At 38.0% G+C, this 13,052-nt stretch overlaps 1 protein-coding gene across 2 annotated transcripts in view; it reads left to right on the top strand.

The window, feature by feature from the left end:
* The window catches only part of ADCY2 (adenylate cyclase 2), a 212,236-nt gene that overhangs the window by 154,495 nt on the left and 44,689 nt on the right, over positions 1–13,052 (top strand). For both annotated transcript variants that reach the window (XM_048076378.2, XM_048076377.2), the window contains exon 15: positions 5,622–5,706. In XM_048076378.2, coding sequence (XP_047932335.2) covers positions 5,622–5,706 — 85 coding nt within the window. The remainder of the gene's footprint in view (positions 1–5,621; positions 5,707–13,052) is intronic.

Genomic DNA, 13,052 nt, shown 5'->3' with positions numbered 1-13,052 from the left:
TTATGTGGGGAACTTCTTCATTAGTGATACAACAAAAATTAAACTTGGATATAACTAGTGCCTTCCAACATTATGACTTAGGACTGTTTTTAGGTTTTGATTTCAGTCATGAAAATGAATTCAGCTTTATAACATTTCATATATATAGTTAGATGCTCATTTTACTATATCCTTATTAAGTCTCTTGAACCAATTGTGTAGCTCATTAAAATGTATCAGATACTTGAAATTAGTGAACACTTGGGAACTATATTCGACTAAGGAAAGTGTCCTCCAACTTGTAAAAGCATATTACATGATATCTTTTTAACATCAGGCCAAAATATACATATGATTTATTATTTTCATTACCAAAATGTAAATTAATTTTGGTCCCTTCATAGGTCTGCTTATTAAACTGTAAAAGCGAGAGTGTAAAATTAGATATTACCAGCATGAATGGTGTTCAGCTTTAAGGGCTCTGTGGGTTAATTTAAAAGACACAGAAATGGAACTCAGAAAAGCAAGGTATTATACGTGCGTCTGCAACTCTGCGGAAAAACTCTGGGGGTGTTGCAAATTAAAAAAAAAAAAAGCAGCAAAATCACTGGTGTACATAAGAGTATTTTTGGGAAGTAAATTATCTTCAGTGTATTATAATTTTACCTGATTTGCTTATTGGTGTGTATTTATTTATTGTCTTATGAAAGCATTCCATAGTGTAATAAAAATAACACTTTCGCGTTTTTTCCAACTTTCAACATTTATTTTAAAAATCCTATAAAAATTAGATGTAGACCTTTTTTTCTGCATTATTGCACAGCTGTAAACCAGGAACTCATGTGGCTATCTACTCGTTTGTAATTAAGAAGCAATATTAACACCAGGAGCAAATGCTAGGCAGTTAGCAACTCTTGTGGCAATTTGGGGTTCTTCAATTGAAAAAAAATGTTGTGCACAGTTATCACAAATGTAACTTAAATCAAATGGACTCGAGTGCTACAAACATAATTTCCTTCCAGGAAGGAGAAGAAAAGCAAACAACCAAGCAAACAAGCAAACAAACAAAAAAAAAACCACCATACATTATAGTTTAGTTTAAAGTTCTGTTCAGCCTTTTTCTTCTAAAAATTCTCAGAATTTTTAAATGGTGATTTAATGAAGACAGAGAGAAAAACTGCATCTGTCATTGGGTTTTATCGATCCACTATTCCATTAATCTGGTTTTGCAGCAGTGTAATATTATTGATTTCTGTGCAGGTACACCACCTGCTGCTTTAAAGTTGATTTGGAGATACTTTATAGTGAGTTACATCCAGCAGGTTGCAAATACATAAGTAATATCTCCAAGATCATGAGACATTTATTGCAAGGCTGAAATTATTAATGTTTTATTTTTCCTGGGGCCTAGAAACTGATGTGGAGTTTTCATAAAAAAACTTTACAAAAAGCAGTAAATGTAAATTTAAGCAAGTAAACAGTGTCGTGGGTTAAAAAGTGTTGTAACGAGTCTTTATTATGATGTTACAGTGACCGCAGATCTTGATCATTACATTTCCTCAGAACAGGCCTTTGGTGGCTTTTTAGCCTCCTTTGCTTATCAGGTGACAGAAATTATCTCTGTTAATTCACAAGAATACCACCTTCTTTATTTAGAGAAAAAGTCAACTGGCATGAAATTGATAGTGTTGTTTTTTGAAATTCATTGTTTTTTGAAATTCAGACTGCTAAACTGATTAAAATGCATTTCTGTTGACTAGGAGATACTTATTGTGCTATCTGAGTAGGGATTTTGTTTGGGGCAACATTTAAAGTTCTTTCCAAGTTGCTATTTTCAAGAAATTATGTCCCTTTGTCCTGAATCATGCCAAGCTAACAGTCACTTTGTTCTAGCCCTGGAAGATGGTTAGGCCTTAATATGGCATTTCCAATCAGACACAAATGAATTTCTCGAGAGAAAAGGAGGTACTTAAAATCTTCATCTGAAGGCAGATGTATAAAATTTGAGACATTATAAAAGAAAAAAAAAAGACACCACCACTGGCTATTTCTGCTGTATCTGATTAAAAAACAAAACCAAAAACAACCAAACAAAACCCCCCTGAAGTTCACTTACATGATTTTTTATTAATAAAGAAACTGCCGTGCAGTTAGTCTGCATAGTCATTGAATGCATCAATGGCATCAGCCACATCAAAAAAGAAATGGCTACTCTTAGACACCGAGAAAGTCTGAAATCATTACTGTCTTGTATAATTGTCATTTGTAATTGCTTCATTATGATTCTATCACCGCAGGAGAATTTATGGTCAAACAGTTGAAAACATGAATTTTAATTTCAGGGGAAGCTAAGGAAATTTGTTTTGTCCTGTTAAGGTTCATGTAGAATAGGTCACATATTTTCCTGAAAGTTACAGAAGTGTAGAAAGAATACATTCTCTTCTCAATTTTTCAGTATCTTCATAATGAATCTTTATTTTTCAATAAAAATGTTACCAATAAGAGAGATAAGTATGTGTAATTACATTTTTTTTCCAATCTCATACTGCCTCATAAAAATTAATTATTCAAAACAGATTTGTACTGATGAAACCAGAAAAATATGGCAAGATAATGAATTACTTAGACTTGGAACTATCTAAAGCCTTGGAAGGTCTTCTGTTATTTCCCCAATTTTAGACTCTGTCCTGCAGTAGGTTATTGTCAAGGCTTGTCCCATCAGGGTTCCAGCAAGGTGTAGAGAACAGCCCTTTCAGAAAGGAGGGCATTCCTTGGAGCACAGGAAGAAGCAGGTGAAAAATTAACTGACTTATGGGATCCCAAGTACTCTTCTGACAAAGTAGTTCACCTACATCTGTCAATGCAATGCATTTGGTGATTTCATATGATGACTCTGCGCAATAAAGGCAAGATTAGTTTACTGTTAAAACCTGTACTGTTTTTGTAATTTTCCAGTGAGAAAAAGTAAGTGCATGTTGGTGCACTTCCTGAATATAGGCTTATTTATGCGGGCACTTAATTTTTAGTGTTTTGCTTCCCATTATAACATCTTCATCCCATGTCACTCCTTCTAGGAGCAACATGAACTCTTTCAGTTCAGCCCAACTGAAACACAAGTCCTGCTGTTCCCAGAAAAGAAGGGGGTGCGGGGAGCAAAAAGCATACAACTATTTTTTCCTTGTACTCACCTCTCTGGATTCTAAGCCACCGTTTTTCCTTTTCCCTATCCTCAGTCCTTTTCTTTGTCCCAGTAATTAAGTCTGGTTCACCTTGCCACGTGATTCTTTTTCTTGTGCCACCCTGCTAACATCAACCAGTGACAACCCATTTAAAACAGCTGCAAAGACTTTTGTTCTTGTCTGTTGCCCAGGATTAAGTACTCTGCATAAGCTTACGTGTTCATTTTATTTCCTTTGCTCTTGACTTTCTCTCAGTAACACCTTCATGTCTTCTACAAGGATGCACTCCAAACTTAGCTCAGAAGCCTATTCTTGGGCTGAATCACTTCTTAAGGTGTGCAACTTCCTTTCCAGTATCCTTTGCATCAGAGAAAGTATAGCAATAGTTTGAAATGCAGGAACATTTACCTGCATCTTACTGAAGGACAGATATGATGAGGAGTGCTTTTTTATGCACATATAAAAAAGACTGCCTGTTAACTGTATTCATTTTCTTTCACCTCTTCTGTTGCTTGCTGGGTTTTAAATTCCTAAGGGTAGAAAGAAACTAGTTTTATGTATGTTGATGTACAACTTAATGTCTTAGTCTTGATGAGAAATTCTCAGAGAACATGTATTCAAAAGCAATAATGATTTTCAAATAATTTCAAGGAAACATAATTTCAAGGTGAATATATGTCGTGAACTGCCAGTTTGTTATTCACCAGCTGTTCACATTAACCCAAAAATTGGTGAATACTTAGCATATAAAAGGTTCTCTGTAGGATTGGCAGGGAAGCTCATAAATTGCTTTTAATGACAGCAATAAAGCATCAAATTGGTTTGTGAAGTTATTCTTTTTTTTTTTTTTTCCAAAAATAGTTTCTATAACAGTGTTGTTAAAACAGATCAATTTTTTTTCTAATATTTGTACATAATCCAAGGAAATTGATCCATGGAGTTCTACTCCTAAATTTTTAGTATTATAGTTTCTAAAATATATATATTTGAATTCACGTCATTTCTAAAGAACACAGATGTATCCTTTTATTGAGAATATATTTTAACTCTGAATCATAGGTTTATAGGGGAGCTAACTTAAAATGTATTATATTTGTGGAAAAAGCAAGGAATATAAAGTTTATTTCAAAATCATCATGCCAATATTTCTAGCAAAAATAATGTTTGCTAAAATAGGATATTTGCTGGGGCTAAAAGTAGGTGAGAGATATTTTTAAATTTTGCAAAAATGCCAAATCTGTGGTTAAAGCTGAAAGCAGACACTCAGGTGAGGGGCTTCGTGACAATGTCTGGTTCTTTTTCTTGAACAACTCAGTTGATCTAGAGCTTCTCATCTCCTCTTGGCATGCATTAAATGTAATTAGGTCCGACTGCATCTTTCCCTAGGCAGCCATGCTAAGTAGCTCTCATATAGTTCCTGGTGGAGCACTTATGCTCTGCTGTGGTATTCATATAGAGAGATTGCCACATCTGCAGCATGCACGCATGCACAGATTGTTTCTGCATCCCTTTTTCTGTTTACTGAGTCCTGGCACTATTTTGGCTAGATGCTATTTTGGCTAGACTTTTCTGTTTATAGTATATAAGAAAAGAATTATTTAGAATGCTGAGAAAGGATGATTTCAGGAAGCATGTAGATTATTCAGTTGGTTTATTTGATTGTGATTTATTATTATTATTATTATTTTAAATCTGTTCTTTTTTCTTTTTTTCATGGTGTTTAGTCTTCCTTCCTATCATGCTGCCTGTCCTCTGATACTTCAGAATTGACTGGCCAGCCAGTCAAATTTAATACAAAATGGAGTTTTCAGAGGTGTTGAATTCCTACCCATTCATGAAATTAGGGACCTTGCTGACAGAGAGACTGCAGTATCACAGATAAGACAGATGCCATAGGTTCTAGCTACAAGACACTGAAAACTGGACATCATTGCTCCCTGCTATTGCTTTTCCTACCTTTAAGGGAAAGGTACACTACCATGACAAAATTATTTTATAAATCTAGCAGGCTCTTATTGTTATGAAATCAACAACAAAAAATACAGCAGTAAGGTTCTTAAACAGAACCTTTTAAAAGCAAACAAATAAAAAACAACCTTGGTGCTGTTAATGCACTCTGCCATTTAAATTATTTGTATGAAAATTAGTATCTACCTATGATAATAATTTTGCAAAGTTAGAGATAAAACCAAAACAAGTATTCCTTGAGGAAAAAATAAAAATAAAAACAAAACTCACTGGTGTTTTGACAGCTCTTTTTTTATATGTGTGGGATCAAAAATGGCAGCAAAAAGGCCTGTCATTCTAGTAAGAATTGAAATTGTTTTTCCTTGGTTTTCGTATTTGAAAATTGCAACTTGTGCATGGTATTTTTTTGTATCATTATCTGCATTATAAACAAAGAAAGGTCATGCTACAAATGTGTAACCAAGAAATTAATACATGTTTTCTTATTTCTTGTAGAACATCTATTCTTGGAATTTCATTTGGGGCTGCATTTCTCTTGCTTTCCTTCATTTTGTTTATCTGCTTTGCTGGACAGCTTTTGGTAGGTATTGAAGGAAAACTAATCCAGTAGTTTATAGCTTCTTTTAAATGACATCTCCAGATTTTCCCAAGTCACTCTGCCTTTATAGAATACCAATTTATTGAGAAAGACTTGCACCCTCACATCTCTAAGGACATTGTTTTGTCCATGCTAGCTTACTGTAAAATGTACTCATTTATTTGAAAAACAGAAAATGCCAGTGCAGTAATTATCTTTTCTCCCCATTATGTTGAATCTTCTGGAAGGTCTACGTTATCATTTGATTGGTTTCCTTTTCTAAATTTTTTTGCTATTGTGCTTGCAGGAGCTGACCTGTCTTTTAAATGCTTTAATTTTGGGGACTGCATTATTTGTTTATTTTAAAGTATTGCAGTATTGTACTTTCTGAGCTTAGACAGTATTTCACAGTAATGATTTAATCTGATTTATAGGATTTTTGTAGTGAAATACTGATTTATTTCTTGAGTGGTACAGGTGTTATTTTAATGCCTATTAGTGAACCATATAGTGAGCATATTAAAATGCTCAGTTTGAGAATTCAAGATTTGGCGTATAATCGAGAATAAATCTATTTGTGTACTTGTTTATAAAGTGTTCCATAATTACGCACTGTTTGCTTATTTTTTTTAAGGTCAGTTTATCTCTTACTTGCAACTATTCTTACTGTGTCATGTAAATGACTTACTACATCACAACAGAAAACCTTTCTGCTTTTTTCCATTTTTTTAACCTTTTGAAACAGAGCACTGAATTATTTCCACAAACCTCAGACAAATGAGTCAAAATGAAATACAGTTTCTATTTTGTATCTATTTTGTATCTATTCACTGCAGTTAAATAGCAGTATACTAAACTGATGTACCGAGTCTTAAATTAGAAATGTTACACGGTTGTTGAGCCCGGAGAAGAGCAATCTTGGAGGTGATCTGTCTAAATACCTGATGGCGGTAGTGTCCACTGGCAGGGCAAGAGGCAATGTGCACAAATTAAAACACATCTGAACACAAGAGGAAACTTTCTTATGGTAAGGGTTGTCAAACACTGGAATGAGGAAAGCAAAAGTCTTGTGCCATTGGTTCTGTCATTGTGATCTATGTTACCAGAGGCAGTAAAATGAAAGATTCAGCTTTCCACCCTCCAGGTAACTAAAGGGATATGCATTGCTGCTATCTATGCAGGCTCTGGTGCAGTTAATCCCCAGTTCTTCTTCACCATCTTTGCATTTTTCACAAGTTCCCATGAATAAAGCTGAGAGGAAGAACTTTTATATAAAAGCAAAACAAGTACATGGGAAAGACAATTATGTCACTGTGTAGTAAAACAGTAAAGAAAGGTGGCCTGGCAGGTGAAGCAAGAAACAGAGGATGCAGGATTTTATAATTTCTTCCTCTTCCCCTTGTGAGGCTTGTAATTAACCAAGATATGTTTTTTTTTTTTTTTAAATGTAATTAATCTGCATTTCAGTTGTCTTTCCTATAAGGTAAGGATAGCGCCACTGCTCAGGAATTATTCTGAGGTATAAATGCATCAGTATTTTTAAACATTTTTAAATCCTTGGAGTGAGGTCCTAGAGGTATTGTTATTACTTAATAGCAAAAGTTAGCAATCAAGCATGACATTACATGAAACTATTTGTTATTGACATAACAGGAAAATGATGGAGTCAAGAGTAATGCTGTTGAATAATGAAATGGGGAAAAAAAAATCCTTCATGGGAAAGCCAGTCTTTTTTGTATAGGATGAAAAAGTGCCTGTGAACGGGTATCATGGAGTATTGAGATGTAAACTCTCCTGGAGATTTGATCAATTAATGTAGCATAGGAGGAATGCAAACATATTTTTTCTGCTATTAAATAGATGGCTAAGCAAATTTACCAATTCAGAGTTGAGGATTCCTGTCACTTGAATAATATCTAGCACTTACTTTCAATGCTTTTTTTCCTTATGTCTCATATACTTCTCAGAAATTGAGACCTACTGCATTCGTGTTGACTTGTAAGATGGTATGTTGTAACCTAAATAGCTTGAAGAGAAGCTATTTATGTCTTTATGAGTTCAGCTGCTCTAATGCAGAAGCTATGCTAAGAAGCCTTTCAGCAAGTAAGCTATGACCATAGTTGCTGCACTGTCTTTCCTTCACTAGCATGGACAGAGCTCTGTAAGGTGATGGATGAGAGGCAGAAACTACTAACAGAAGTTAGTAGGTTTATCTTTCCTATCCTCTTTGTGAGATCTCTTCTTTCCTAGCAAAATCCAAGTATTGTTTTGCAGCTTTAACCTCAGTCTCGTCCTATGTTATGTTTCAGTACCATTTCCATTGCAGTATCTGACCCACAATTGTAAATGCCTTATTTCTAGAAGGAAAAGCATGAAATTGTCAAGCCAACAAGTATAAATATCTGGGCTTCAGCATTCTACTGTCAGTGTTTAGAGAAATCAAGCTTTATCATCCTAATCCTGACTTTTTTTTTTTTTTCCAGTGTGAGTTTTTCACATATCTTTTTCTTAAGGGGTACATTTTGGATTCCCTTCCAGAAAGCATAATCTAAATGTAGATGTGTTTTTGTGTATACACACCTGCACATAATTACAGTTTAGAATTGCCAAATATATCTCTTTTTAAAATGCACAAAAAAAAAAAACAGTTTTCTGGTCCTGAGTGACTGTAACAAATGAACTGTGATGGGATAGCACCAGCAAAGGGTCAGGCAGCCACCCAGCTGCTTGCTCATTCTACCTCCTCAGTGGGATGGGGGAGAAAATAGGATAAAACAGCTTGTGTATCAAGATAAGGTAGGGAGATATTTTACCAATTACTGTTGTCAACAGAACAGTATTGACTTGGGGAAAATGGGTTTAATTTATTGCTAAATAAATTTTTAAAAAAAGTAGTAAGAAACAATGACAGATGATAAAGCCACACCTTTCCTCCCCCCTCCCAAAACCTCACCTTCACTCCATACTCCTCTACTCTAGAATCACAAAATGGTTTGGGTTGGAAGGGACCTTAAAGATCACCCAGTTCCAACTCCCCTGCCATAGGCAGGGACACCTCCCACCAGACCAGGTTGCCCAAAGCCTCATCCAGCCTGGTCTTGAACACCTCCAGGGATGGGGCATCCACAGCGTCTCTTGAACTTGCAGTAGTAGTCAAATATTTTTATGGCTGTTGAAAGATTCGTAGAGTGGGACCTGTAGTGCTGGCAAGACCAGCAAAATCTGAGTTCATGTTGGGACATCTGGCTGTCACTACGTTATACACTTGTCTCAATACTTTGACACTTCACCCTCTCAGTCTCTATGGGTCGTGAATGACTGTCATCACTGCAGAGTAAGGCATGCAAAAATCAACTTTGAACAAGCTCGTCTGTTTGATTTTAATTTCGTAGGTAAATGAAAAAAAAAAATCCACCCTGTAATGCTAAAATTACTATTTAAATTAAATTCTTCCAGAATTTAATTACAATATTATAAGAAGAGATTTTTGCTCGGTCTTTCACTTTGAGTTTATTATTAGTTGATTTTACTGTTCAGCAACACTGCAGCACAGTCCAGCTCAATCTGTTATGGAGTGATAATATCGGTGATTAAATAAGAATAGAAATGTTCCCATCAAACAGTGTGGTACAGTGGTAGCACAAATAACAAGGTTACAGATCTGCAGGTCATGTCTTTCATACATACAAGCCAGTATCGATCTTGGGCAAACTGACTGAGTGCTGCAAGGTCTGAGAATTCTCACAGAAACTGTTTGTCCATACACATTAAAACTTCATAAATGCTAGCTAAAATTGGCATAAGTCCTGAAACGTGAAATGGATTTGTACCTTTTACATTGTAATTACTTCTTTGTCCCTATGCATCTTCTTTTTTTTTTCCTTTTTTTTTTTTGGGGGGGGGGGGATAATCGCCATATTCAGAGTTAAATGTTAAGTTAAATCTTAAGATTGTTAGTATCTTTAGTCTTAAAGACCCTTTTTGGCATATATTTTCATAGTTAAAATGTAGGATATTCTTTTTTTTAATATTTTTGAATGTTTGCTTTCCATTTTCCATGAGAGGCTGCCTTTCCAAATTCTATAGATAGAGGACAGTGACTGTACTTTAGCTCACAAGTGTACTGTGTCTCTTCTCCTTGAAGTATAGAAAAATTGAGTTCAAAGAGTGAGTGCAAAATGCATGAGACCTAGTAACTGTTTAATGTTTTTTACCTCCTGATGTGAATGCAGGGAAGCAGAGACCTCATTACCTAAATGATGTATTGGAAAATGTAATTCAGTCCATTGGAGAAAGGCACAAAGGAAGTAAGGCAAAGATCTCTGTGGTAGCTGATATAGCCCTGCCAAATAGCTAGTTAGTTTCAGGCAGATGCTCTTTGTGTAGTGGTTCAAGTACTTTCTCAAAAAATTGTTTGTATTACTTGCATTCACTTAATTGGTACCACAAAATCTTTCTGCTAGTTATTTTCTGTTAATGTGGAATGGCTTTTTGTTACATACATTTATATGTATGTACATACATTTTTTGTTACATACATTTATATCCTGCAAAACTATTTACCTACTTCAGCTGACAAGAGAGAACATCTGAACATGTTTATAATCTCCCTTAAATATGCCATTGGACCATTGAATTAGCATAACACAATGCCAATAAAACATCAGAAAATAATTGGCTCCACAATTAATAAAAATGATCTGATTTGAGGTCACAAGAGCATTTAACAAAGTGCAACCAGTATGTGAGCAGCACTGTCCCTGCTAGAAGAGAGCATGTTGTTTATTAGCTGCATTATTACATCTGGCTGAGCAGAGAGTTGTGGCTCGAGCTTAGGAGGAAAAGGACGGTTTATAATCTTTGGAAAAGAGGGGGGGCTACTCAGGAGGACTATAAGGATGTTGCGAGGCTGTGCAGGGACAAAATTAGAAAGGCCAAAGCTCATCTGGAGCTCAATCTGGCTACTGCCGTTAAAGATAACAAAAAACGTTTTTACAAATACATCAACGCAAAAAGGAGGACTAAGGAGAATCTCCATCCTTTACTGGATGCGGGGGGAAACTTAGTTACAAAAGATGAGGAAAAGGCTGAGGTGCTCAATGCTTTCTTTGCCTCAGCCTTTAACGGCAAGACTGGTTGTTCTCTGGATACCCGGTACCCTGAGCTGGTGGAAGGGGATGGGGAGCAGGATGTGGCCTTCGCTATCCATGAGGAAATGGTTGGCGACCTGCTACAGCACTTGGATGTACGCAAGTCGATGGGGCCGGATGGGATCCACCCGAGGGTACTGAGAGAACTGGCGGAGGAGCTGGCCAAGCCGCTTTCCATTATTTATCGGAAGTCCTGGCTATCAGGGGAGGTCTCAGTCGACTGGCAGCTAGCAAATGTGACCCCATCTACAAGAAGGGCCGGAGGGTAGACCCGGGGAACTATAGGCCTGTCAGTTTGACCTCAGTGCCAGGGAAGCTCATGGAGCAGATTATCTTGAATGTCATCACGCGGCACTTGCAGGGCAAGCAGGCGATCAGGCCCAGTCAGCATGGGTTTATGAAAGGCAGGTCCTGCTTGACGAACCTGATCTCCTTCTATGACCAAGTGACGCACTTGGTGGATGAGGGGAAGGCTGTGGATGTGGTCTACCTTGACTTCAGTAAGGCTTTTGACACCGTTTCCCACAATATTCTCCTCATGAAACTGGCTGCTCGTGGCTTGGACTGGCGTACGCTTTGTTGGGTTAAAAACTGGCTGGATGGCTGGGCCCAAAGAGTTGTGGTGAATGGAGTCAAATCCGGTTGGAGGCCGGTTACTAGTGGAGTCCCCCAGGCCTCAGTGCTGGGGCCGGTCCTCTTTAATATCTTTATCGATGACCTGGGTGAGGGGATCGAGTGCACCCTCAGTAAGTTTGCAGATGACACCAAGTTAGGTGCATGTGTCGATCTGCACGAGGGAAGGAAGGCTCTGCAGGAGAATCTGGATAGGCTGGAGCGATGGGCTGAGGTCAACTGTATGAAGTTCAACAAGGCCAAGTGCCGGGTCCTGCACCTGGGGCTTAACAACCCCAAGCAGCGCTACAGGCTGGGAGATGAGTGGTTGGAAAGCTGCCTGGCAGAGAAGGACCTGGGAGTACTGGTTGATAGGCAGCTGAATATGAGCCAGCAGTGTGCTCAGGTGGCCAAGAAGGCCAACAGCGTCCTGGCTTGCATAAGAAGCAGTGTGGCCAGCAGGTCTAAGGAGGTGATTGTCCCCCTGTACTCGGCTCTGGTGAGGCCACACCTCGAGTACTGTGTTCAGTTTTGGGCTCCTCGCTACAAGAAGGACATGGAGGTGCTCGAGAGAGTCCAGAGAAGGGCAACGAAGCTGGTGAGGGGTCTGGAGAACAAGTCTTACGAGGAGCGGCTGAGGTAGCTGGGGTTGTTTAGCCTGGAGAAGAGGAGGCTCAGGGGCGACCTCATCGCTCTCTATAGGTACCTTAAAGGAGGCTGTAGAGAGGTGGGGGTTGGTCTGTTCTCCCAAGTGCCTGGTGACAGGACGAGGGGGAATGGGCTAAAGTTGCACCAGGGGAGGTTTAGGTTGGATATTAGGAAGAACTTCTTTACTGAAAGGGTTGTTAGGCATTGGAATGGGCTGCCCAGGGAGGTGGTTGAGTCACCATCCCTGGAGGTCTTTAAAAGACGTTTAGATGTAGCCCTTAGTGATATGGTTTAGTGTAGGACTTGTTAGTGTTAGGGCTGAGGTTGGACTAGATGATCTTGGAGGTCTCTTCCAACCTAGACGATTCTGTGATTCTGTGATACACCACACCCCTGTATAAAGAGTGATACACAATCTGTATTTTACTCTAAAGCAATTGGCCCTGGTACTTAACAGTCAGAGAGACTGTGTACAATCAAGATATTTAGAAGATTATTCCTGTCTGTAAGGAGAGGAATATCAGCCCAAGCACTACCTGGAAATTATTTTCTCAACCTGGAACCTTACCTCTGAAGTGAATGTTTCTCTTACGCAGATAGAAATGAAAGATCGAGGCCCTTCAGTTCCACTATTCAATAGTTAAGTCTTTGCTTGTAAATTAAGATTAAAGACTATGATGGGGGAAGGCAGGGAAAACCCAGAGAGGCACTTTGGCAGCTACAGCAGAATCCGTGAAAGAGAGTCACCAAACCTAGAAGTCATTTTGATGAATCTCTAGCACAGGCACTGCAATGGCAAATCCATCATCATTAAGTAAGGTACTATGTTCAGACTTCTCTGGGAAATATCCTAGCCAGCAAAATGGAGAGATTGAACTGAGTTACATCCCATCCTTTTGATGATAGATGGGCCCCTGGTGTGATGCTAAGAGGGAAGGA

The sequence above is a fragment of the Anser cygnoides genome, chromosome 2 (assembly GCF_040182565.1).
Source record: "Anser cygnoides isolate HZ-2024a breed goose chromosome 2, Taihu_goose_T2T_genome, whole genome shotgun sequence".
Taxonomy (NCBI): domain Eukaryota; kingdom Metazoa; phylum Chordata; class Aves; order Anseriformes; family Anatidae; genus Anser; species Anser cygnoides.
Note: the sequence above shows the minus strand (reverse complement) of the source record. Positions and strands in the feature narration are given on the sequence as shown.